The 27,581-nt window shown below is 47.3% G+C and overlaps 1 protein-coding gene across 12 annotated transcripts in view; it reads right to left on the bottom strand.

The window, feature by feature from the left end:
* The window catches only part of mbnl2 (muscleblind-like splicing regulator 2), a 45,129-nt gene extending 19,491 nt beyond the window's left edge, over window positions 1-25,638 (bottom strand). For 5 of the 12 annotated variants that reach the window (XM_047577003.1, XM_047577007.1, XM_047577000.1 and 2 more), the window contains exons 1-2: window positions 25,381-25,637; window positions 15,556-16,448 (exon numbers count right to left, since the gene is read on the bottom strand). In XM_047577003.1, coding sequence (XP_047432959.1) covers window positions 15,556-15,729 — 174 coding nt within the window. In that variant the 5' untranslated portion in view covers window positions 15,730-16,448; window positions 25,381-25,637. Of the gene's footprint in view, window positions 1-15,555; window positions 16,449-21,413; window positions 21,740-25,380 lie in introns of those variants that run through there. The other 7 variants (XM_047577005.1, XM_047577009.1, XM_047577012.1 and 4 more) reach the window with 4 other exon arrangements.
* Between the last annotated feature and the right edge of the window lie 1,943 nt (window positions 25,639-27,581).

The following is a 27,581-nucleotide window of genomic DNA, read 5'->3' as shown; positions in this document are numbered from 1 at the left end:
CGGAGATGAACGATCAGACGCTTTCAGCTGACACAGAGCCTCGTAATATAAGACATTACTCTCCGCAAATCCGCACGGTCGTCGCCAAGAGGACGCCGCTCCGAGTTTTCACAAAGCAGTAATGTCAATAAGGATGTGTTCCACATTAGGGCTGTCCCAGTGGGACAGTGGCCTCCTTGAGTCGGTTTAGTATTTCTTTAATCTAATCTATCTATATATATGTACACTCACTTGCCACTTTATTAGGTACACCTGTTGAATTGCTTAACACAAATAGCTAATCAGCCAATCACAGGGCTGCAGTTCAGTACGTTTAGGCATGTAGAGGTGATCAAGACAACTTCCTGAAGTTCAAACCAAGCATCAGAATGGAGAAGAATTGGGATTTAAATGGCTTTGAACATGGTATGGTTGTTGGTGCCAGACGGGCTGATCTGAGTATTTCAGAAACTACTGATCTACTGGGACTTTCATCTCTAGGGTTTACAGAGAATGGTCCAAAAAAATTGAAAATATCCAATGAGCAGTAGTTGTTAATGTGAGAGGCTTGAGGAGAATGGGCAGACTGGTTGGAGATGATAGAAAGGCAACAGTAACTCAAATAACCACTGGTTCCAACCAAGGAACGTAGAACACCATCTCTGAACACACAACAGTTGAACTTTGAAGAAGATGGGCTGCAGCAGCAGTAGACCACACCAGGTGTCACTCCTGTCAACTAAGAACAGGAAACTGAGACGACAGTTCACACAGACTCACCAAAACTGGACAATAGAAGATTGGAAAAATGTTGCCTGGTCTGACGAGTCTCGATTTCAGCTGCGACATTCAGATGTCAGTGGTTTGTGGTGGTGTAATGGTGTGGGGGATATTTTCTTGGCACACTTTGGGCCCCTTAGTACAAACTGAGCATGGTTTAAATGCCACAGCCTACCTGAGTATTGTTGCTGACCATGTCCATCCCTTTATGAGCACAGTGGACCATCTTCTGACGGCTACTTCCAGCAGGATAATGCACCACGTCACAAAGCTCATATCATCTCAAACTGCTTTCTTGAACATGACAATGAGTTCACTGTTCTCCAATGGCCTCCACAGTCACCAGAACTCAATCCAATAGATTCTCATCGTAGATGTGCAGCTGACAAATCTGCAACAACTGTGTGATGCTATCATGTCAAAACGGACCACAATCTCAGAGGAATGTTTCCAACACCACCAAAAGGGGGTCCAACCTTTTACTAGCAAGGTGAACCTAATAAAGTGACCAGAGAGCCTATAGATTATAATATATATATATATTATTTATTTATGCGTAAATTGGCTGTGGATACTTGTGATGAACTTCACCATATATTGCTGTTAGTCGGTTTGCATAATACAACACACAGCTTCAGGCAAAAAATGTTTTCATGCACCTAATCGCTGCAGTTTCAAACTAATTGTTTTCCCCTGACATTTAATGGTAAAACGGTTATTCCATTATCATTAGTCAGTAAGAATTTTTCATATTAGTGAATTATTTTCGCAATTTATTAGGTAGAAATACCATCTTTCTTATAAGTTTTACAAAGCAAGTGATCAGTCGACCTCCCTTTGAATGCTGGAAAATTGCAATTTGCGTGCTTCTGTTTCTCTCATGTGTCTCGTGTGACTAAACAATGAAAAGCTCAATCAAAAATATTAATAAAAATCAACGGATTGCAGTATATATAAAACGAAAACGATAAATTGTTTCTCATTGCACTGAATAATTCCTCCAAATCAGAGGCGCAGTGTTTAGTTGACGAACCTTCAGCAAAAGCGAAAGCGGGGGAGAGGAAAAACACAAGGCAAACATTTACCACAGCGAACGCGCTCTCAAGAGAACAGAAAGCGCACACACACGCACAAAAAACAATGCGGAGTGACAGAGTGTTGAGGAGGGTACATCGTTTCTCCTGCTCAAACATGACCTAACTATCACACCGTAGCCCACACATACACGGAGGCGACGATAAGGCAACACAAAAGCACTTGAGGGGAAAACATCCTCTGACCGTACGCACACTGAACTGCCAGGGATCTCTGCTGTAGTTTTGTTCTTTTCAAGCGTGCGTGTTTTCCTATAGTCTGCTTTAAGGATTCTTGTGAGTCAGCCCACGACTGCCGTCTCTTAAAGCGAGAAAAATCCAGCAGAAGGAGAAATCAAAAGATTTTCTTGATCATTACTACTTCAATTACAGTCGGTAGGTTCAAACGAGACCAGAACCTCTCCTGGAGCTGGCACGCCCCTCCCTCTGAAGTGTGAAATACACTGACGAGCAACACTAGCCCAAACGGTCCGTGCATAGCCGCCATTAACGTCCCCTGCCCATTGCTTTACCCTGGCATCTTCATCAGTGGCAGAAACCCCTTTCCACGACCCCCCACCTCCTTCATCAGCCCCGGCTGAATGGTCAGAGCGATGACTGTTGTGTGTCTGTGGGTGGCACAGACACAGAGGACCAGTCTTCCACCCCCTCCGCAGAATAGCGCTTCAGTTGTGGGCCCCTCCGTTCAGCACTGTAACATTTGCATTTTGCCCTCAATGGGCGCTCTATCCTCGAGGCCGGCCGGGGACAGAGAGTGGCTGCCTATGGGCTGCAGGCGACGGAGGAGCTGTAAACGCCCTCGTAAAAAGGCGTCTGGAAACGCGCTTTTATATTACACCAGTGCCTCCGATCACCCTTCCTTTTCCCCCACATCAACGCTCGAAACCGAGAAGCGATATTGACGAACCGGCCGTCGAAATCTCGGGAATCCGAGATGTGTCCGCGCATGCATTTCTCCATTAAGCTCCCATTTTCTCCGGCGGCCGCAAAGAAGCCGGGTAGGCTTTACGAGCCCTCGTGATGTCTTTCTGATGCTAGCGCAGCGCTCGGCGACGTGATCGATGGCCGCGCGACTGACGGTATTGGCAGACTGTAAATCAGAAAGGCCGATCGTGGATGGACGATCATGGGAAAAAAGAGCTTAGAAACATGCGGGTGCAGCAACAACCAGGCCCTGGGAATGTGATGGTTGATTGTGCCATCAAGACTTTAGAAGTCAGAGACGTGGGACTGTGACTAGCAGCGTTGCTAGCCTGACAAACCTAGCTGAATGTGGTGGACAACCCTAAATAGTGCCGTCTTTTACAGGCAACGCCTTAAACATCTGGTTTTTGGGTGGTTGCATCCATCAGAAGAGACTGTAACAGAGTCCTTATCCAATTGTCCTTCTCAGCGTGAAAGGGGGAAGACCGCCGCGAGAAACTGACACAAATTTTCCTGACACGAAGCCTGAGATATGTGTAATCCTCTTACAGCAGAACCGAAGAACCTGTTGTATCCCAACTGACCAGCGAAGAAGGGGCGGTGAGGAGGCGCCGGAGCTTCCTCCTTCTCTGTCTCGAGTGTCTTGCCTCAGCGGGGTGTAATTTATATCCTCAGATTAATGCTGTTCCAATTATATTGTTGTAAAATATGTGTTTAATTTCTGCTGCTGGGAGTTTTGTTTGCAGATAGTCGTTGCTATGAAAAGCTCCAAAAAGAGCATTTCTTGCTTCCTGACGCCTACGGGAAGTAACGGTGAAATTACCCATTCCAGGAAGTTACACCTCACCTGCACATTTACATAAAACACAAACGGTTTTCTTTTTCCCTTGCCCTCCTTTTTTGCATTGTCTTTGCCCAATCCTGACATCATGCTTTTTCTAGGGCATCAATGAAAAGAGTTGTTCTTCTCGTCCGTCCGAAGGAGTCCGTTTACCTGGGACACTAGTTATGGGTCAAGCCTGTAACAGTTCACCAGGAAACCACTTTGGTGAAAGCCGCCATCTATGAGACGCCAACAGGACAGGCACTCCGGCGCTCAGAGGACCGGAAAAAGACCCAGTGATCCCAGCACTCGGTAGAGTTGAGAAGCACTGGATGCACATGGACAGGGCTTCTCTTTATGCTCAAACACAGAGAATGCCCCCTCTTAGGGATCTTATTTTTTTGTTTTTTGGGGCTCTAATGGATCTGTTTGGGCTAATGGGCCTGTTTGGACAGCAGGAAACACAGAAAATCCATTATGAAATGATATCTGAAGGCGTCTTGCTTACATTTGAGCTGGTAATGGAGAACGGGAATCAATGGCGAAGGGTGGGTAAGGGCCGGCCTCTTAAAAACCGCCTCGCAACTCATTTTCAAATCTGACTATGACGTGATTAGGTATATTTGACTTTCACACTACAATTAACTATATGAATGAGAATAAACAAAGAAATGCCGTTGCAATGGACTGCCTTTGTTGTTTTTTCTCATGCCTAAGACACACACACAGCAGACACACATAAGACTGTGTTGCCTCAGCAGTAATTAAGTGCCTTTGTTTCACCAGCTGTAATCCCACAGATGAAGGAGTGGCACTGCTGCTGACAAGCCTGAGATTACCCAACAAGAGGAGGCGGAGGAGGAGATACACACAGACAGGGTTAGAGTGGGATAAAGGTGAGATAAAGTTAGTTTTTTATTTTTTTTTGGTTTGTTTGTCCTGGATACCGCGAGTCTGACTTTCCCCCCGCAGCCCGCCAAAGCAAACACCTCCATGTGGCACGTTTAATAGCAGCTTTTCTTTCCTGCGCGGGGGTTATGCCATCGGTTTTAACTGACACCATTTTAATAAACCGGCCTCTCCCTTGATCGCATTGTTTCCGTGCAAGTCCTGTCTGGCAACATCTCGGAATAGTCGCAGAATGCGGCGCGTCAGCTGAAAATCACATGCTGGTGTTATCACTGCGCAGCACTGGCGCTCTGGCTAGTGAGCTGTTAGCTCCAGCCGTAGGTCAGGCGCTCCTAGGTAATATTAAAAAGTGCTCGTGCAAATACCAAGTGATAATTTGAGAATATGTCAACACTAAAGCCATAAGGTTTTAGTATAAATCAAGAATAAAAGTGCATGATATTATTAACTGAGCTAATAGAGAGGGCATTCCTTAAGATTAAAGGTAAATTTCCTGAACTGTCTAGAGGGTTTGGACAATATTCTGCAAGAGGAGCTGTGATATATCCTTTGAATATATCTGTTTTATCTAGATATATTCAAAGTCACAGTTAAAACTTGCCATAGCATCAAGTGATGCTATGGCAAGTGCACATGTGTTGCTGTTTTAACTGTCATTTGAGGAGGATGTTCAAAGTTTGTCTGCAACGGCACCCTTGCGAAGCGCCTGCAAAGTCCCGGTTCCCGCTGCTAATCCAGCTGGAGGCTGAAGCCCTGCTTCAGTTAATCTGATCATCTGTGACCTGCTGAGACATGAAACCCACCCTCCAGAGCCCATTTAATCTGCACACACAAACAGAAACGCGCAATCGGCGCGGCGCGGAGGGACGCCGGCGCGAGGGCCGACGGGTTGCACCCTTTTTCTCTGAAGCGAAGCGTCTCGCTCCGGCGCGCAAACGCGCCTCTGCGAGCGCACGCCCCGAAGAGAGGCTGCGGCTGTGACATTGCCAACTCTCGGTCGGTTGATAGGTGAGTCACAGCTTAAAAAAAGAGTGAGGCATTAACCTGCTTTCAACGAGCTGTCATTTCCACCCCCCCACCCCCCGTGCCGAGAACACACATCTTGTCAGCTTTGCGTCGATATGACAGCAGTCCTGCAACTAACAGACGAGTTCAACCAGCGGACGATTTAATAAAAATAGCTTACACGATGTTGATGGCCTAGTTTGAAAAGAAAATGTGCCACAGAGCCCAAGAGGATAGAACAGAAAGCAAGTGAGCCTTAATCTAAAAGTTTACATTTTTTTAACAAGTAGAATTTCAATCCCTCCCTAACGATTAAAGCTTAAACCAACGTGAAGTGGTGTAAAAATAACCACAACAACTGCTTGTGCATTTCTAAAACAATACGACACGGCTACGTCTTCTTTTCTCCAGCCCGACGCTATCGACTGCATGTCAGAGCGTGTTGAGGAGTTGTGTAAATCCATAAAACAGATAAAGGGGGATAATGAGATGGAAGGGAGAGAGCAGATCTATTCATCAAAGCCTCTTTCTAACACACTCAGCAGATAGAGGCAGAAATGTAGTGTGGTTTGCTTACTCTCCAGTTTGGAGATTTAAGCTTCAGTTGCTGACATAAAAAAAAAAAAAAAAAAAAGTCCGGTTACTCAAGTGAGAATTTGAAGTCGCGCTAGTATCCCAGATAGGAATCTTATCTGGTATTGTTCATTATGTACATATAAGAGAAGAAGGTGCAGCTCGGCCTAGATCGGCATGTTGTTTGTTGGCTGTGGTGACGAGGCCTCTGAGGCTTTCTCCTGTGGGCCCGGAGAGTCTCTAACCCCGTGCGGAGATGATGAAAACCGTCCTCATAAGAATCAGAGCACGGAGCTGAACAAGAGCTCGCACTTGGTAAAAGCAATAGTTGGCCTTTGGTCAAAGGAACGGGATCAATAAACCAGGGTACAGTGACTCAGCCTCTGAGCAGCAGAGTGTTTTATCTTAAAATCGTCGGATGCAGGTAAACATATTGATCACGCTATTCACCCATGTCATCACCCTGCTCTTGCTCTTGGCTATGAGGTGAGATCTGGTGTGTGGGTTATCAAAAAGGACTCAAGCGAAAAAAAAAAGGTGTTTTCCCGGTAGAATATACCATTCCTTAACCCGACGCCCTTCCTTCCGCGGACGTTTTAACGATTCGCCAAATTCCCGCCCGCCGCTGTCGCCGTCTTCCCTTTCCTCCTCGCCCTCCCGTCCCGGCTTCGTTCCCTCACCCGCCGCGGGTCCGGCCCACTCTGCGAGGGGTGCGCGCTGCCAATTAGTGTCCCCCACCTGTCGCCGTGGGTCACCGGTGCAGGCATCTGCTGGGTGCGAAATTGGCCATCTCACTTTCGTCCATGAACTTTGCATGCACCGCCCCCCTCCTCCCTCGTGGGCCCACACACACACACACACACACACACACACACATATACACCCACACATAAACAGGCTCGGATCTGGTGCCATGACCTGAAGTTGACCTTTACGGTATGGCCACCCAGAGTGGTCAGGGAAAGGCGAGCGTGACATAAATAACCTCTCTACTTTGGACAGGCTATTAAAAAACTACCTCTACTAGAATAGTAACCATTACCGTACACGTTCTGAGTCTTAGAAGACATTCAAAAGCCTCGCTAGTTTGTATTCACAGTCTTCATCGTCATGACAGCGCAGTCCCAGATGTCAGAAATAACCTCGGTGTGCACAGTGTTACTATTCTTGTTACGAATAATAAGAATAACAACAACAAGAGAGACATATAAAGCGTTGCCTACTCGAGAACCAAAGTCCAATGTGAGTTATCAGACATGTGTCGGCGTGAAAACATTTCCAATATCCAGCTCTGAGCCTTTCCTTCTCTCACACAAAGGCCATTTACGCCGACTCCGAGACTTTCATCAAGACAAGCTCGATCAAATTACCCAGCAGCTATAGTCTAGCGTATTACATTTGATGTTTGAGAGGACATCAAGACCGGCCTTGAATGAATTGTCTTCTGTAACCTTGTGCCATTGACTGCAACGGCAGTACATACGGGGGGCGATGAGCCGGTTTAGACAGAGGTGAACGCAATCACGGCCGATTCAATCTTTACCCTCAGGCTACAAGGGTGAATGGCTGGCTCTTCATTGAGGGCAACTTTTCAAGTGTCGTCTCTGAGGTGACGGGTTCCTCGGCATCAACTCCCCCCAGGAACAGCAAGAAGTACTTCAAGGACTTCCTTTGCCGTCGTATTCACCCAGGCTGTACTATGTCAGGACCACGCTGTTGGCCCATTTCGTCATGCATTGTTACGTTTTGTATGGCTTATTGCAAGAGACGTGGTTTAGATGGCTGACGAATGGCCAATGCGTGAAGTTATATAACTTAGGTTCAGGGCTAAAACATCCAATTACCTTATCTAGGTTCCTTGGTCTGAACATCTGAGGACCACCATCGACCTCTACACCTTCCTTCATCCCATTCCCCACCTTTCCCTCCCCTCAACCTGCTCAAAATAAACTTGTTTGCACCCTTGTACGTGCCGAGGTGTGGTCTTGCTAGCGAATAACATTTCTTTTAACCAGCTGCTGAATTCACAAGCTCCTACGCGTTTCGTCTGCAGCGACAACCGAACGCTTTCATCCTACCCCGAAGTTCCCGCAGCGCAGACACATAAAAAAAAGAGCCACTTTCTACAACAGTTCTAGGAAATATGTGTAAGTTCCTGCGGTTTCCAAAGCACTGACTAAGAACCTTACACACAAGAAATACTGGCGAGCTTTGTTTTTACTGCACGGTCCATCACTGCAACTCATCAGGCCTCAATAGGAGTAGGAGTCAGAGCACTTAAAGGAGAAAGAAGGGGTTCAAACCGGGCTCAGTCTATTGTCACATGCCCGTGTCAATCACTGACTTTACACTGTTGATTTTATTAACTGAATCGTTTACAGGGTGACATACCAACATGGAGGCTTTGACACTTTCAGCGCTGAAGCGTCTTCACATGGGATTGGGATGTCGTGGCAGATCTGGTGCGCAGCTGCCTGCTTGACACAGACCAATAGTCGTTTAGACAAAAAAAAAAAAAGTGTGGGGCCCCAAAAGATTGCATTTCTGTTGCCTCATTAGATGGAGCCAATTAGGAGGATCTCTGTCTCATTATAGAGGCTGGCCCCTGGGAGACGGCTGGGCCTGTCTGTCTAACTGCTTGTGGCTCTCTCGGTGTGTGTGTGTAGCCATATGTGTGTGTGGCTGCGTGGGAATTGTGGAGCATCTTGAGCTGTGTTTTTTTGTAAGTTTGTCCATTTTCTAATCAGCAGACGGTTAAAAGAAGCCCGAGGGGGTGGGAGGGGAGTGGGGGGGCTTTCTTCTCTCGTGAAACACTTAATTTTAATGTTTAAAATGGGCCACACTAAAACGCCATATGCTTCAGCATCACTGGCAATCCAGGCAACATATTGAGGCGGCTAGCAAAAAGGCGTCGCTAGCTGTTTAAATGAAATCCCAAATAACTGCTACGCTCAGACAACCAGAGTCCATCTCAGTGATGATGAAACTAGGGTATCAATAATTAATGAGAACCACACTAAAGGTCAATCGCACAGCAGGCCTCCTGCCCGGCTTGCCATAGATCTGCCTTCGGTTTTACTGCAGAGGCGCTCGCAAACCGCAACAACTACTGCAGCAGTCAGGGGGTTTGAGTCCAGCTGGCTTTGAAATCATCAAATGTGAGGATGGCATTGATTCTGCGGTGCTGATTTAAATTACTGTGTTTTTTTTTTTGTTTTTTTTTTTTTACAGAAAGGGAAAATAAAAATGCGGAGAATCAAGCACTTTCTCAGCACTGTGGGCAGCGCTGGAAAAAGAGGATGACTCAGAGGTAGTGGGTGGACTGAGACCAGGTGAGACACTGGTACAGCAGATGGGCAGATTTTCAGCCTTTCCATCACGCTGAAAGCGGCTCGTCGTCGGGCGGACTAGTATTCTATCTGACACTAAACAACAGTAGTGACATGCACCTTCTGTTCTGCGGAGAAGATATGATGAAGTTCAAAACAACCGTCCCCGAGCAGCCTTTTTATTATTCTAGCTCATGACTGCAGCGTTACTCTTATTAAGATAAACGCTGCTTGTTCTCCCCTTTCTGGCGTCTGGAAAGTTCTTACTTTAGATAGAAAATTACCCATGGTTAAATGTGGCCATGTGCTCTATCTGTTTGTTCTGGGTTTTATTTTTGGTTTCCCTGCCCACATTAAAAGCCAAGGGCTCACCAGAATTCCTGTTGCTAGAGGAGAAGATTTGCTACAGTGTAGGCCTGCAGTGCTCCAATAATAAAGCACTCCAAAAGAAAGAAATAAGCGATACACGCATAAAGAGATAATTTTGCTGGGGCAAAACGTGTTGTTATTGTAGCTCTGTTGCATCTTCGGTCCCCTGGCTGCACCTAGATGGAGACAACAGTGTAGACACATCACTCACACTGAGCTAGCCCTAACCCTAGGACCTAGCCCTAACCCTAGGATCTAGCCCTAACCCTAGGACCTAGCCCTAACCCTAGGATCTAGCCCTAACCCTAGGACCTAGCCCTAACCCTATGACCTAACCCTAACCCTAATCCTAGCCCTACACAGATACTGTGAACCAAACAATCTTGATATGACAATCTTGAATATCTGCAGAGAAACAATTTAAATCACTAAATGCAATTTATTTAATCGCGTTGATCTATTACCGAGGTTTAATGGTGGTTAAAGTACACATGCTCTCCGCTGTTTTTCCTTTCGGTATCAAAAGTTTCCACTGAGTAACTGGACCTGGGTCATGAGACAGTGAGCTCATCTGACTTCCTCTTTCACTTCTTCCCCGTCTAGAACTTTTACGACCGCTTGTTATGGGGCTGCAGGGATGAAATCACATGGATCGAATGATGTTTGCCATGGTTTGCGCTGGCAAGGCAGCAGAGTGCAAGGCGCATGTGTCTTCATACAGGGGGAGGCCTCTTTTAAGGAACGTAGCAGTGGGGGTCTCCTAGGGGCTCATCAAAGCATGCCGGGTCCACTGTAGCCCCACATTAAGCTCAAGTCAGTGCCTCATTGTGTCTGTGTGAATGACCCTCAAGGGGGTGGGGTTGGGGGAGTGTGTGTGGGGGGGGGGACACCAGCTCCCGCTGCGCTGCATGCATTCCCCTCCACATGTTTGCTCTGCCCAGGGTGTGGCCCAGTTCGAGAGGATTACGCTGAGGAATGTAGCCGAGCCCATCTTTTAAAACAAGAGAGGAGAAAGGGGGCCGAGGCCACTGGCACGAAGTTCAATGTTCACTGAAGCTTCCTAAAAAATGCAAATGCAATAAGCTCAGAAGGGAAGTGTGATGGGATGTGGGGGGTGGGGGCACTTACAGTTACAGTCGGAGGAATCTCTGACCTCAAAAAACTGCATCATCGGCATACATTAGCATTTAGGTTTCTGTCTGGACCGGTGTCCAATTAACTCACGGCACATTCCTGACGAATTTTAATTGCTGATGATTGCTCCATCCATCACTTACAGCCGACAGGAAAGCCCTCACACTCCCACCTTCGTTTCTTTACTCTTATTGTTGAATCACTTCTTCCCTTCCTTTCCAGCGCCCTCTCGTTATTAACACCTTCCCTTCTTTCCAGGTTCCCTCGCTTCTTTATTTACTGCTCCCAGCCATCCCACGCCCCTCCACAAAAAAAATAAAAAAATACTCGACAGTATGCTCTTTTAAAGCAGAGTCCGGATTAAGATGTTCTTACTGAGTGAGAGAAACCAGGGCGCTTCACTCCCAAGGGGACCGCGGTGGGCTGGTGATGCAAACAAGGAAACACTCGCACCTGAATGTAGCTTCTATTGTTTCTCCTGCGCTTTTCTCTTTGACAATCTGACGAAACATGATCGCGCCGAGATGCAGCGGACACCCCCCCCCACCCTCAACCACCACCACCACCACCTTTCAGGCTATAGAGGCTCAGCCAGGCGTGATGGTCACCTGGTTAAAAGTGACTGGACCAGAAAAACATCCGACAATCTCGTCACATGCTTCTTATTTTTAGTCCTGCTTTAAATATGCGCACACTATGTGTGTTACACCCAAAACCGAGCACTCAAAGCCATTAATTGAGACGACCGCCCTGGACGTGAACAGTGTTTTGCTGTAAGGGGAAGAAATACGACCCTGTCAGCAGCATGGCCGGCCCCATAGGGAATGGACCGCAGGAGAAGAAGAGACAAGCATCAACAAAAGGCTAATGTCTGAGGCGCAGTCAATGTGACATCCTCACATGACTGCCGTGATTGCATTTGCTCCATTAAGGTAGGCATCCTCGCTCCTTTCCCACAGCCCTCCCTCCCACCCCCCCAGCAACCACCACCTCCACTCATCCCCACCGTCACCGCTCTGTCACGGTTTCCATGGTCACGGCGCAACAAGTATCAAAGAGCTTGAAGAAAATGGAGAAGCGGAGCTGCTTCGATTGATTATCTATCACGTCCAGAAGGGAACGACGTCGAGGCTGCGAGGGAAAAACACGTGGAGACTAAATGTTTAAGGCATCTGCAGACGTTGACGATGATCTTATCCCCACATACCTGTAGGAAGCCAATCTAATTTTGCCAGACTACCATCTGCATTCTTATCCTATTTTATTTAAATTCACATCCCCACCACGTTTCATTTTCATGCTATTTTCCTAATTAGAGATAACCTGCCACTGAAAGCGACTAAATAAACATTCAGCACTGCCACATTTGAATTAAAGGCTATAAAGGGGGCCGTTGCCTTGAAAAACGGTTGACATATCTCAGCGTCACATCTGATCCTGAGGTCACCACTGTCAAATTTTCATGTCCTGTCTCAGCGGACGCGAACGATACCTCACGAGCATGTGTACATCCCTAAATGTGAATTCACCTCTAGCTGGACAGAGATGAAGCAGCTATTTTGAGAGACGACGAATGCGGCACCGGGAGACTATTTCTAAAGCCCACAATGTGGAGCAGGGGACACAAATAATCCCCTAGACGTTACGCTACAGAAATGCTGAGTGCGGCGCGATGCCGCGATGCTGCGTGATCAGAGGAGGCAGGAGCAAACTGAGCAGGTGTGATTCAGCCCTATCGTTGCACCCATGCAAAGCGCGCCAACGGAAAATGCAAAGGCAGGTGTTTTTCGGTTGCCAGTGCAGGTCGTTCCTCCGGTCCAGAGGCTGCGTTTTGCTGCCTGGAAGAGATGGACGGGAAATATGAAAAAAGCCGGGTTGCTCTTCGGGTCTCACGCGCAAGAGCAATAATTGAATTACGCTCCCGGATATAATTTAATCTCGGCAAAAAAACACACGAGGCGTTTAGTCTTACCGCGAGCGACGACGGCAGCCTCTGCGCGTAGTCCCACTGCATTGTGTTTCAAATGAATTACACCTTCTTCTTTTTTCTTTAAAGCTGCCAAAGATGACTGCCAAGAGTCGGAGACACCTCTAATTTGCATAATATCAAGTCATAAGTCATATGAGTATCTAAGACAGCGAGCAGGCGTTTGAACCTCCGGTAAAACACAGACAATAAATAAGTCATGGGTGATTACGTGGCTTGAAGATTTGATATGAAATTTCAACAAGGAGCCTTTGTCGTGACAGTTTTTACCAACTCGGTCTCGAAACAACGACAGCCCCAACACTCCGATTCTCCACAGATCCGGCCCGCTCACCTAGAGCCACCTGACAAGCGCAACGAGACTTACGCCTCCTCGTCTTCTTTCACTTAAACGTTTGCGAAAAAAAGGACCCCTCTGATCAGCGGCCAAGTCGCGCCTGGCAGAACACCACCCCGCCACGATAACCCTATCAGATGAGGACACCCGGAAAGATGATACGGCCGTAATGGGGTGAAAATCGGCCCGGCTGTGGAGCGAAACACTTTTCCTAATGCATAATAAAGCGTTCATTCTCTTTGCCGTCACGAGGAAAGCCTTTTTTTTTTTTTTTCTGAGGGAGAGTGGGGGGCGAGTTGGAGTTAAAAGTACAGAGAATCCTGTATTCTCCTCCCGTCACTGGGTTGTGAGGAGAAAACGCGGAGAAAGTAGGAGATAAGGTCTTCATCTGTATATATATTTAACAATTTAGCTTCATTATAACTGATGGGTTGACCCAGAGTCAATCACATGTAGGCCAAAACAAAAACTTCCTATCTGTGCTTTTGAAGCCACACTTTAAGAATATAGGAAGTACAGGATGCATGTCCACGTCGTTCTATGTAGCTCTTAGCTTATGAGAACATTGTGCTACCCTTTCAAATAAAGATCTGAGACGTGTCGGTAGATTACATCTGGGTTTTTACACCCTTTTGTTGCTGAACGGCTGACAAAAGCTGCGAAGTTCCCATTTAGATGAACTGGGGTGATTTGAATACGATGAGAGAGCCCTCCTCGGTGAGATTCCTTCTCCGTGGTAAAAGAGAACAGGGGATACAGGATTAATTACCTGCAGCTTTCTAGGCGGCGACTGCAGCCTCCGAGCGCACACTGCATGCATAGGCTTATCCTTTTATTCTATGAATGCTACGGTACAGATGATGTATGAAGTGTCAGGGGAGTGCCTCAAAGCCAATGTTTGCATAGGAAATGTCACCGAGCGCGGCCTCAATGAAATGCGGGACTAGTGCGGAGCCGAGCTCCTTGGTGGTTTAGTCTCCGCTGCCAGGGATGCGGACTTATCAAGGAACCATAACATGAGATGCGCACAGGTCCCAGTGCGTGGCGCAACAACAAATCCGTCCCGATTAGAGTCAGCTGTTTGCTCATTAAAGCATAGCTCACGAAATCTGGCAGCTGGGGAAGAATGTCACTCGGTGGCTGACGGCGAGCAATAACTGAAGCGAGCCTCGATGAGAGCTGGGTCAGCTGGTAGCGCCATAAAAGCAGCTTGTTTTTACAGTGCAGAATAAATAACTGGCTTGTAATGAAGAGGGCTCTACTTCGCCCGGCGTTTTAGGGAGGCTCGGATCACTCCTCCTTTTGTCTGGCGAAACGCAGCACACCGGAATTAAGAGCACCTCTTGTCTTTCGCTGCTGACCTCGTGCGCAACCTTGAAAAATGTGATGCGCGCAACCTCCGCGCTGGTGTTTATATGAAACGCAGCTACAGTCCATACTTTAAAAAAAGACAAACTCCACGACGCAGTTCCACTGTTCTGCTCTACTTTCCCTGGCTATTTATCATTGTCACGTCTCTTTTTTTTTGTTTTCTATTTTTTATTTCTTTTTTTTTTCCCCCACACACAGCTTGAAAATAATAGGTTGCTCTTGGATGCGGTTGTCTGATTTGCTTGCGTGCAGGGGCTCGTGTGAAGCGACCTTGTTATAATTGAGGAGACGTTTAAGTGTCTGGTGTTAAGCTAATTTCAGATATTCATCGCTATGAAAAAGCAAAGTGCCCAATAATGAGTGCATCAAAGATAAGAAATAAAAGAGGAGAATAACTTTTATTAAGATGGGTTAACAGATCAACTACAGGCCTTTATTAAAGGGATAAATACTTCAACACGACTTTAAGGCCTCTAATTTTGCAATATTCTCGCCTGTGCCTCTCGTTGGAGAATCTCTGAGCTCAACCATTACAAAACACGCCACGAGTGTTTATGTTATTTGCTGGCAAACGTGTGTGACAGCTGAAATGAAGCCAGGAATAGAAGCTCTGGAGCGACTCAAGGCGATCGGATGTGAAGATGATGGACCGGGCACGGTAACGTTAGACGAACTTACCATGTTAGAGAAACCAAACACACATACGCATCTGTGGTGACAGTGAACGTGACAACAGACCTCTCTGGCCTTTAGCTTCACGGGTCAGGCCGGTCTGCTAAGTGCAGCGCGGCGCGGAGACCTGACACACACGCTAATTTGAGAAGATAGCTTACACCTGCCGACCATTAGCAACCACGAAGCTGTAAAATTAAACATCAAACGCTGACACGTAGCAATCCCGTTCAGTTCTATGTGACTGTATTTAGTTCCTTGGCCCTTACCTTTAATGAGTCAAAACAGGCGATCACCCTCCCGTTTTCCACCTGGCAGCTTTTGGGCGGGTGGGCAAATTTGCATTCTTCGTCGCTGCGCGAACAGGTCCCCCTCTGAAACTGCCGGCACACTTCCAGCGTCAGCCATTTTGTGTCCCGTATCGAGGCGATGTTCAGAGCCATGTCAACAGCGCTGGCCGCGGAAGCTAGGGTGGAGCGGGGCCGCTTGCTTTTAACGGGGAGGGGGAGGCGATCCTCGGTCCTCGGTGGGATCAGTATCAGAGTGTTCCAGTAAAAACAAAAAAAATAAAAAATAAAATAAAATAAAAAAAATAAAACAACTAAAAGCGGTGGAACATGTAGCTAAAAATGATCTGCTTCGGGTCAGGGGATGATGTTTGTCCTTGCAGATAGGGGTTGGAGGTAATGGACTGGCAACGTCTCTGTGACCTGAGCATGGGACTGCGCTATTGCACTGCTGCAGAGTTTGTCAGTCAAATGTCTAACTGTTCATCAATCAGTAAGTCTCAGGTGCGGACCCCTGACAAGGCAGAGGGGGCATACTTGTAGACCAGCCCTACTTGATTTAGCAACGTCCCCCAAACGTCCTCCGAATGTGGGATAACAGCTTCGCAAAGGGGGGGATGTTGGGGAGCAGAGGTGGTGCTATTTCGAGGTACGATGGCACGGTTTAGGACGACACGACAACATGCGTGGCTTTCTCGTTGCGTAAAAGTCTTCTCCCTCTCCGAGCTCTGGCGCCTCGGGCCACCGGGTGCAGCGGCTCCCCCCCCCCTCTTCACTCAGGGCGAACCCAGGGTCGGGTGGCGCTCGCTCGCGTCTGCGCCGCGTCTCGTCGGAAACGCTCTTCGTCGTCTCACAAGGCACTTCCTGTCGGTGGTCTGAAACGGAGAGGAGACGAGAGGGGTTACGAAACCAGAAATGCTGGCAAACTCTTTAACAGTATTTAACAACAGCGTCCCTTTAAGCTTGTTAATTTGAATTTGTGTGCCTACTGTCCCAAAGGAGCGCTGGCTCTAAAGGAAGCAGGCTAATAAACCAGAGAAGGTGAGGTTATTCAAAAGCCACTTGAATTTAAGCCTCCCCAGTCACTGATGTGTGCCTTTGTGAGAGGTGACTACAAGCCCACCGGCTTGCCAAAAGTATTGAATACAAAGTGGTGAATTACAAACGCCTCTGTGCTATGAGACAGTGGACAAGAGTCAGGGCAGAGATAGAAAAAAAAAAAAAAAAGCCCCAGGGTCCAACCCACCCTGTAGAGCAATGCACGGGGACGGGATGGAGCAGCCAATAGAAAACAGCGCAGCGCAGCACTATTCCGGGCAGACGTCCAGCAGCCAGAGAGGGACCGAGACAGATGCATATGCCAATGCCAGACACGATTATGACGCTGCCCAGTGTCCTGCAATATTCACCGGTCTCCCACCATCCGAAATCAGGCCCCGGCTCATTGACAGCAGCCTGTCCATTTACATTCAAGAGGGGAATGTGTGCGCGCACTCTCTACCGTGTCCTGGAAAGGCCCAGGTCCCTGTGTCTGGTTGTCGTCTAGGGAAACAAGGGGGACAATTGATAGAGCAACAATCTAAGGAAGTGACCTTTAGCTCGAGCGTACGAAATCCATTACTAAGCTACTGCACAGGGAGCTCTTTTCTTGGCACATCTGGAAATGTTTTCCTGCTAAATGGGGAGGGGAAGGGGGTTGAGGACACCAGACGGAGGGAGGAGAAAGAGAAGGGTTGTAAAAATCTACGGCTCTGGTTAAAAGATTAAGATTTCGTGTGCACGTAAACTCATCCGTGGAAAGCAGACGAGATTAGCCAATATCATGAGATCTTGACCAACCTCCCGGAGCTCCACTTGTTAATGGAGGCAAGTTAAGGCTTGTACAGTCGGCTGTTTAGAGAAGAAGAAATGTTTCACAACAGTCGCTACAGTCAACGCAGATAACCAGAGGCAGAAAGATGCTTCCCCTTGAAATAACAGTTCGTATTCGGCCCCACCGTCCGGCTAATCATATCGTCCCACTTTAGTGCTGATCATGTGAAATGAGATCAGAAGCTTCCCTCGCCCGATCGCACTGACTCTCCGAGGCGCGATTTAATTTCACATCATCTCCCCGGGGGGGTGAGCCAATCGCTGCAGAAGAGACAGTCAGGTAAGAATCATGTCAGATGTGACCTTTAACAATTAATCCCTTCTTATTTTTAGAAGTCAGCCATAAGACGTCCGTGATCAAGCTAACCTACTTTGTCAGGAGTGTACGACGGGGCGGCATTTCTCCGCCAAGCGACGAGCGGGCGAAACGGTTGGTTGACGCAGGCGTCAGTCATTTGTGTTTGTTATTTTTTTTTTACACTGAGCAAAACTGGTTTTTCGCGGAGCTGAAAGCTTTTGTGAAAATCCAACAGGCGTAAGGGGGTAAAGGGTTGGTCGGGGTCATGGGGGGGGGGGGACTCGACGGGCGACATTCAAGCAACGTTTGCCGTAAAAGAAAGATGTTCAAAACAAATGGTGAGGCCTGAAAATCAAAAAGGACCCCTATGTGGGCGGTGGCGAGATAAAAAAAAAAAAAAAAAAAAAAAAAGCAACATGCAGCAACACGACCACATGTCTGTTCTCATTCTGCATGAAACTATTGTACGTCTCCGCAGTCCTCGCTCTCACTCGGGGAATGTAACCGCTGCAAAGGCAAATATTATTTATTCGTCATTATTTTGGTGCAGTGGTTTGCTGCGATGCACAAGGGCTCCTGCACAGAAGCCAGGCTCGAATTAATTACTTGGAAATATCATAAATAAAAGTAAAGAATAATCTTTGTGTTACCATTCATTTGCATGCTAAATACTTAGCAGAACAAACTGCAGAGATGACTGAGCTCTCTCACGTTTGTGAAAGCAAAGCTGAGCCCCTGCTGGAAAGCAAACTGTCATCCCGAGGGGGAAAACTATTACCTCTGTCACATAATAGCATCCCAGCCCTAAGAGTATAAGAAACCCAAACACATAGCGAGGGGGAATCGCTTCGTGAAAATGACTACTTTGGAAAACTCCAGCTGAAGTCGGTGCAGTTTTAGTTCAGGCTGATTAGGCGTAAATGTGGACAGGAGCTAGCTCGGCTTCGGCTAGCTTGTTACAGCGAGGGAGACGCGTTTAAGTACAATGCTACAGAGATGGAAAGACAGGAGGAGGGATGATCAGCAGGTACAGAGCCACAGGGCCCCTCTCGCGTATAGGACGTCTATCAGCCGCTGAATCCTTTTAAAACCATCTCAAGGTAAAATCTGCATGGCTGTCAAAACAAACCCCGGAGATTAGCCCTCATCTAGCACCTTTCAGCACTTTTGAGTCCGTCCAGGAGCAGAAAATTGCATTTATACTTTCAGATGCAACAAAAACAAAACCCATGTGAAGGAATAATAGATCCTGTGTCCTGTCCTGGGTGTGAATGTTAACGCTGGTGCGTAAACCCAGATATTGTCACCACATCACCTGCACCGGCTTCTGGATGATGCCTAAAACACTGTATCGCATTAATCTGCAGTTGCTGAGATTGCGCAAGAAGACTTCGCCCTCTCTGCGTCCTGCACAAACAGTGGACAGATAGGGTGACCCGACAGAGCGGGATAGAGATGTGAAGAAAAGCACCAGAGTACTAGACTTTATGGATTACCGACGCTTACGAGGGCCAGCTGGCACGGGGCATTATCTTGGTCAGTCCGCTTAATTGAATAAGAGTCAGCGGGACTGGGGTGTCTCGAGTGAAAGTCATTGGCTTGACCTCCGAATACCACGTATGTAACCCATTAGTCTGGTATCTGTGCGCTCCGGGCTGCGCGCTGCAGTTTATCTTAGCCCGCTCCGTATTTGCTCAGCGGAGACGATAAGCTACCCGGTTCCTGTCGTGGGGGCCGTGCGCTGCTCGCTGTTGGCACCGGCCAGGTGTTGCGAGCAAAAAAAAAAAAACGCAAATGACTGGGACGAACGGGGCCCGTGCGCGCAGGCTACCTGAGTGGCCGCATTTCCATTTATTACCATTTTATGCCCCGGCGAGGCCGCGGTTGTGTCGGTCATTTGCATGGCCGAGAGGAACAAGTGGTCAATGTTTTTCAAGGCTGTGGAGAGAGGGGGCTCATTGTGCATGGAGGGGGGGGTGGGGAAATGGGAAAATGTTCATTTTCCGCCAGGGTAATGGAAAAACGAGAGAGCTTTTAAGTTAAGGCTTTATCAAAAACCTAGCTTTCTGTGTGACATCACCCGCTTGTGCACTTGCAGAAGGTTCCTCCGCGTTTTTTTCCCAGAGAGAGGATCAGTCAGAGCGGGGGCAATAACCCCGCAGCCCTAATTCGCATTTAATGCTATGGAGGCTATTATGAAATTGTCTTTGGCATAAGCTACGGATCCTTGAGTTGAATATTATCAAGTGCCATTAGCGATAAAGACGAGTGAGTGAGCTCAGCAGAGGCTATACCGGGACTAAGCTACCGTTCGCGGCGACGCGAGGAGCATTTCACAGAGTCAGCATGTAGGTCTGCCCCATATCATAATAGCCTTAGCTGGACCACGGTGACCCCAATAGCCTTGGACATATGGGCTGTTTCGTAGCGGCCTCTAATTGGAAACAATCAGGAGATATTTACTGTATATCCGAGTGATATCAACCCCTGCATTTAGTAAATGGATTTCCTGTTTAAGTGTTCTTGTCTTCTGCCTGGTTGGCCACAGGGACGCAGGCAAGTCATCAGCTAATTACAGTGCAGTCTGCAGCCAGAGGTGAACAGCAGCGCTGTTCAGATGGCTGTAACGATTAACGGGATATCAGAACCCGCCGACTTAACTGTTTTTTTTACTTTACGGACCCAAAAATCGAGAACAGAGTATGTTCTCAAGGTTTTACGAGCTGTGATATCAAATGAATTCGGAAGTCATTCCGCTTCAAACTGCAGCGTTTTAAAAACACACGAGCTGAATGATTCAGCAAACTCACCCCCGTGTCACAGACTACTTCTTTCCTCTGTTAAACCTACCGAGCGCAAAAATCCTTTTAGAGCCACCTCGAGGTGCAATATGCATGCGACTCGGAAAGAGGGGGGGATTTCTAGTCCCGCGGTGACGACTTGTCTGAGATTTACCCCGTTCTTTTATTTTTTCCTCAACAGGAAGGGCTGGACTGATGTTCCATTTTAGCAAACACCCACTTCCCCTTGATCTACGGCCAGAAGCGTGACACCGCCGTGGCCTTTTCCATGTAGGCAGCGACGTCCGCCGCTCCGACCGCGCCGGGGCGAAGCTAAATCTGGACAGACAGCACGTCAACCCTGCCCCGTCTAACTCCAAAGGTTAATTGTGACGAGGGCCTTATTAGAAATGGGAGTTCCAGCTCAATTCGGAGCCGCCGTCTATTTGTATCCACGTACGCGCGAGAGGCCAGAAAAACATCGAGCCCGTGGAAAATGTGCAAGAGTTACGAGGAAGAACTTGAAGCGGCGGCGCGAGGAGTTTTTTCTCGACACGGTGAAGAATATGTAGCCAATGTGGCAAAAAAGAAAAAAGAAAGAAGAAGAAGAAGCTCCTGACATTTGTACCAAGTCAGCTGCTGTGATAACGCTTCTCCCTTGGGAGTCGGAAGAGAAAGTCCATTACAGGACTGCGTTGTGGACTCGCATCGCTCCCATGCAGTTATCCCGGTCACATTCTCTTCCTCTCCTCGCTTTTAGCCGTTCTCTCACATAGATAAAACATTCCCTCCGGTCCCTCCCCACCCAGACTGGTATGCAGCACACTGCAGCAAAAAAAAAAAAAAAAAATAAAATCTTTAAAACAGAGAGAAGCCAGCCAGATTCCCACCTCGTTTCACCGGGGTCCCGTGGCTCTGCCGCCGTCCCGAACACGCAGGGGGGGGCACGCCGGCGCTTCAGTGACACTGGGCTACGGCGCAGCTCTGCCTTCAGCCTCAGCGACCGGAGTTAATGACCGTGTGAACTGTTGTCATTCCTCGCGGGCTGCCGAGTGCTGCAGCTGGAGGTCCATGCCGAGACAGGGATTTTCTCTCAGTGTCTCTCTCTCAGCCACAGAGCGAGCGAGCGAGCGAGGCGGGCGAGCGAGGCGAGCGAGCGAGGCGGGCAGGAAGCAGAAGAGTGTCTACTCCAACTATCCGTCTGAAACACTTCCAGCCGAACCCACCCCCTCCCCACACACGCGCAAACACACACACACACGCGCGCACACACACCCCTAAAGCCAGCCCCTTCCTGCCCACCAGCTTGTGGCGAGGCCCCGCCCCTTGACGGCAGCGGCCAATGGAACGGCAGCTCCTTTGAATCACGGCTTTCGGAGCCTCTCCATTGGCGGGGAGCGGCCGAAGCGATGGGGTGAAAACTGCGCTTACAGTAACAACCCTTGAATGCTGATCTTAGAAGGTATTTCCCCAATTTCATGCCTCTTTCAACTCGCTATCGCATCACTCGCTTTCCTCTTTTCCCATTTTCCTATTCACGTGAACTTATAATTAGATATAAATCATCCCCATCTATTGTGTTTTTAATAGAAAAGGAGCAATAGGAATTTGTCACGCGCACAAAAATAATAATCAAAGTGTTGGTGCAGCTGCATAGAGGAGATCAGCCCTGTCCTTGTCTGTCATCACATTCAAAACCATCCCCCCAGGAAACGGGAGCACGGCACCTCCTCCCCTTCCCGATTCTCCTCTACCTCCCCACAGCATCCATCCTCAAATCCACCCCACCATGCACACTCCCCCTCTTCTCTTAGTTCTCCTCTCCCCTCCTCATCCACCTGTATATATTTTCCCGGTAATCTGTCTCTATTTAAATCCAACTCCTTAGTTTCTGGATTGAGAAAGTGCACAGTGGTGACTGTTATTGTCGTTGCATCAGAATTAGCTGGTGGCAGGGATTGGGAGGGAGGTCTTGGTCCCTCTGCCTCCCCCCCCCCCCCCGCCCCGGCCGATGACACGCCGGCTGGCATCATATGAGCCGTGAAACCGGAGCGTCACAGAACTGATGAGTCAGAGATCCAGCTTCATGACTTTTCGATTCCAGATTCAATAGAACAGCTGTACCGTCCGTCCGTGTCTCTCCGCCCTCACACAAAAGGTGGCGGGTGACGCGGCGGCAGCCTGGGTGCTTCGCTCACATCAATGAGGATAAACACGCTTTTGCGCTCCCCGCGACAAACAAACCCATTTGCCGTCTGATTAGGCCTCGATCGCCGCGTATAATCTGGCAAAACATTTGCCAAATGTTTTGGGGGAGATGGGGGGTTGCGGTGATTAATCTCTCTCTTACGTGAAAGGGGGAAAAAAAAAAATGTCCACCTCAGCACCGACGTCATCTCAAGCATCTGGGCACCTGTAGGAAAATAACACAGGCAAGCGCGCTGCCATTGCATGAGGCATGAAGAGGGAGGCGGGGAGGGTGAGCCCTTTTGTCGAAAGCAAAGGTGTCACCTTACACCTTCAGTGAGAGTGGTCTCGGAATAAAAGCAGGAGATTACGTTAACAGGTACGCTCCTAAAAAATAAGCAGATACAGGCTCATAAATCTCTCATCTGGCTTCTCAATAATGGCACTACTGAATAACTGTCAATAACTGTCAATGACCGCGTAACGAGCCCTGTTTGTCGCTAATTTCCACTGGCAGACCTCAGATAGCCTACCTCCTAAATAGATTTGTCCGACAGGAAAACAAACAAAAGGCTGGCAGACAAACAAGCCGAGCTACTTCCTTCCCCACACGGCGTCCCCTCCCCTCTTATTATCCCCGTCCTGTTTGACCCCGGACGGCCCTGGCTCGCGCGCAAAACCGGATTTAGGATCCCGCAAGCGCCCCCCCCCACCCCCCCCCCCCCCCCCCCCCGAAAGCGGCTTCATTTTCAAACGCGAAAAATATTCTGAAACAACGGCTAATTATGGGAAATGAAGACGGACGGGGCTGGAAGTTTGAAAAATCCCCGGCGTTTTAGAGCGATCGCGACCGGATTGTTGCACAGGACAGAGAGAGGGAGGGAGAGAGGGAAAAAAACAGGGCTCAGAAATAGGGCACCGAAGACAGATCAATGAAAAGGCAGCTGTCTTTTTCTATTATTAGCTGTAATCAAATATCAAGCAGCAAAGGGCTGCGCTTCCTTCCGCTTCCAGCTCAATCTTGTAAAACTGTCACATGCAAAATCTACGTGATAATTTTACAGGGGGAAAAAGATGTTGTTGATGAAACGTAATCAATCTAATCCTTACAGACCGTATACGTTGTGTTTCTGGTGGTCCACATTCTAACAATCAGAGCGAGGCCACGTCCTACCATTGCTAAATACACACAACATATCCCACGCAAATGGCAATTTACATTACTATTTTTACATTTGAGAACCACTGGAACATTTCTAACGTGAGACGCCGCTTTGCATTTTCAGGAGCACCAATTACCGTACATGACCTAGCGAGGAAGCCCCGATCCAAAACTTATTAACCTTCCCCAGGTGGAAAGGAAAGGAAAAGCTGGGGTCAGATTAGAAGGTGCGTCCACTTGTGTCTCATTAGAGCCGCTTTATTATTTTTTTCTTGTACGCCGCAATTAAATCTAACAATCCACGAATAGAGGCGACGTTAAATGTACTGCACGTGAGCGGCGAGTTTCGTGTGTGCCGCCACACGTGTGCACCGTCGAGCTTTGGTAACATCATTCAAGTCGAGACCCTCAGAGTCCTGGAAAGCTCCACCAGTGACTTCTTCACCCACGACAACACGCTTGCAATATTCTGCTGCATGTGCGACACTCTTTCCGACTCACAGCCGCACACATACTCATACAGCACATTCACTGTCTGCATCCTCAACTGGTGCATGACTTGCTTGTAATCTATATTTCATGTTTTATTTTATTTTTTCCCCCCATGCACGGTCCACCTATATGTGCACTGTTTGTGTGAGAGCTGCTGCTAACGTGTAACACCATCATCTACATCTTGTTTGTGTGTATGTGTCCATGTGCTCCAGGTTTCTTCCTGTTGAGAAGGAGTTTTTTCCTTATCACCGTCACCTTCTGGAGGTTTTTCATGCCAGCTTTTTTCCATCATCTTGAGACAATCTGTGCTGCTGCTGATGCTACACAAACTAAATTTAAAGGCACGTCTTATCTTATTATCAAACATATCCCCAGCAGATTTCAGCAGGTCGTGAATCAAACTTCCCAGCAGAGGCAACACACAGATGTCAGTGCTGCCTGATTTATGCTCGTCTTTGATTTTCAGGTGTGTGCCTACCCCTCGAGCGAATTTCTATGTCAACGGATTCGGATTTGACACAAACAATCGTGTCACATAGTGTATATTTTGTGAGGATATCGGAGCTACAGGCCATTTATTTAGAAATCAATGTATTTGCACAGTGCGCATTACACACACGTGACTGGCTTCACACTTTCTTCAAAATCATTTATTATTATTTATTAATTTATTATTATTATGTATCTCCATCCTCGGATAATTTCACATGCAGAAATGTAAATGCAAATAAAAAAAAAAAATAAATGGAAATAATAATGATAAAATAAATTCAGCTTGTTTTCATGAGCTACCCGAGCAGTGACAGGAGCTAGCATGGCAACCCAGCTGCCAGGGAATTGTTTATAAATCTCGAGCAGCATCACTGGAGACACTTCAGCCACCCACGCCACCACGCCACCTTTGGGGGGGGAGTCACAATATCCACCATAAAGCCGTAACAAGTGTGTAAGCAGGCACCGCAGCCCCGAGGGTGCTACCGTGCTAGGTGCTAAGCTAACTACCTGCAGCTTACCTGATGAACGAGCCCGTCACATCCAGCTGCACTTCAGCCGCCGCCGCCGCCGCCGCCGCCGCACGGGCTACTCGAGGGCGCCTGCTTCGGTCGGCTCGGGACTCGCGGTTCCGAGCACGGGACGGTCTCCGACCGACGCTCGCCACTATTTCTGCTCGGCTGCAAACTTTTCCGCTTTCTCGAAGTGAGGTTTCCAGCGGACGTGCGATGCCACTCGCTAGCTCGCTAACTACTTTTAAGGCTAGGGTAGGAAGCAACAAGCGATTTTGACAGTTCGAGGAAATGTTGAACGCGCTTCACTGGGAGGGGGTTATCACTGCTGTGTGAACATTAATAACGCATGTGTTATAAACGGCTTGAGCAACTATTTGCGGAAAATAAAGATTTAAATCATTTAGAATGATAATCTTCTGCTATGTATTGTCGCCTTTGAAATAAAAGCCGTTTTTTGTTTGATAAACAAGACCATTTCTACCCTACAGTAGATATGGTACAGTCCAGAGAAACCGAGAGTAGGGATGGGGTGGGGGGGGGTGCCTGTTACCTAGGAAACAACAGTGAATCTCCCTGGGGGGAAAAGATGTGGCCACTGATTTATGAACCAGAGCCCGTCTGTCTGTCAAAGTAGCCTGCAGTCGACAAGATGAAAACATTAGACATGTGATCATTTGCAATGGGATCAACAGTTGTTTTATTTTATTCCCCTTGTCCAGGTAAGTTCTAACATTTCAATTGGACCAAAATAAATGATTAAAAAAACATGTTTCTTTTATTTTTTTTAACCTTGTGTTGTTCATACCAGAGGGATTCAACTGGCTTTGATAGTTTTCTGAATCTTAACCTGAATCACAAAACCTAAAGCAAAAAAAACAAACAAACAACAAAAAAAAAGTGGCATTTAATTGCATTTTCTTTCCTTGATCACAGATTTTAAATCAGCCCATCATCGCCGCTTGACGTTCTGCAGAGGAGCATGCACATCCCCAGCGTTTTGCAGCCTAATTGCATACAGCTGGTTGGATTAAGCAGTTTGTGACACACAGAGCCCCGTTGTCAGCAAGGAGCGCAGCGAGTCAACAAGGAGCAAGTCACAAATATCCCCGGAATGAGCGGAGAGGCACAAATTTAGCCCCACTGACTGCTGCCCACGCCATGTGCTGCCTATTGAGCGCACGAACAATGAACGTAGCCATCGCAGACTGCTCTGTCAGGGCCAAGGCCTGCCTCAGTGGAATGCTGCTGAGAATAAAGGCATCACAGTCTGTCAGGATGCAAGAACCTTTGGCAGTGTCAGGGATGAAGACGTCGTTGGTATGGTGTCACAGTGGTGCCGTAAAATGTGGAAAAATAAAGAGAAATCGATAAAATAATCTGAGAATATAAATCAAATACGCAAAAGTACAACATTTTATTTATTTCACATTTGTTTCTCAATATATTACCTTGGGCAGTGTCAGGGATAAAGATGTCATTTGTATGGTGTCACAGGGGTGCCGAAAAATGTGAGAATATAAAGAGAAATCAATAATCTGAGAATATGAAGAAAAAAATACAGAAAAAAGTATACACTTTTATTTATTTCACATTTGTTTCTCCATATATTACCTTGGGCAGTGTCAGGGATGAAGACGCCATTGGTATGGTGTCACAGGGGTGCTGTAAAATGTGGAAATATAAAGAGAAATCAATAAAAATAATCTGAGAATATGAAAAAAAATACAAAAAAGTATAAATTTTTTGTTTCTCCATTGGCAGTGTCAGGGATGAAGACGTCGTTGGTATGGTGTCACAGGGGTGCCGAAAAATGTGGAAAAATAAAGAGAAATCAATAAAATAATCTGAGAATATAAATCAAATACAAAAAAAAAGTATACACTTTTATTTATTTCACATTTGTTTCTCCATATATTAACTTTGCCAGTGTCAGGGATAAAGATGTCATTTGTATGGTGTCACAGGGGTGCCGAAAAATGTGAGAATATAAAGAGAAATCAATAATCTGAGAATATGAAGAAAAAAATACAGAAAAAAGTATACACTTTTATTTATTTCACATTTGTTTCTCCATATATTACCTTGGGCAGTGTCAGGGATGAAGACGCCATTGGTATGGTGTCACAGGGGTGCTGTAAAATGTGGAAATATAAAGAGAAATCAATAAAAATAATCTGAGAATATGAAAAAAAATACAAAAAAGTATA

The sequence above is a fragment of the Mugil cephalus genome, chromosome 23, assembly GCF_022458985.1.
Source record: "Mugil cephalus isolate CIBA_MC_2020 chromosome 23, CIBA_Mcephalus_1.1, whole genome shotgun sequence".
Lineage (NCBI taxonomy): Eukaryota > Metazoa > Chordata > Actinopteri > Mugiliformes > Mugilidae > Mugil > Mugil cephalus.
The sequence above is the reverse complement of the archived record's forward strand: the minus strand, read 5'-3'. Positions and strand labels throughout refer to the sequence as shown.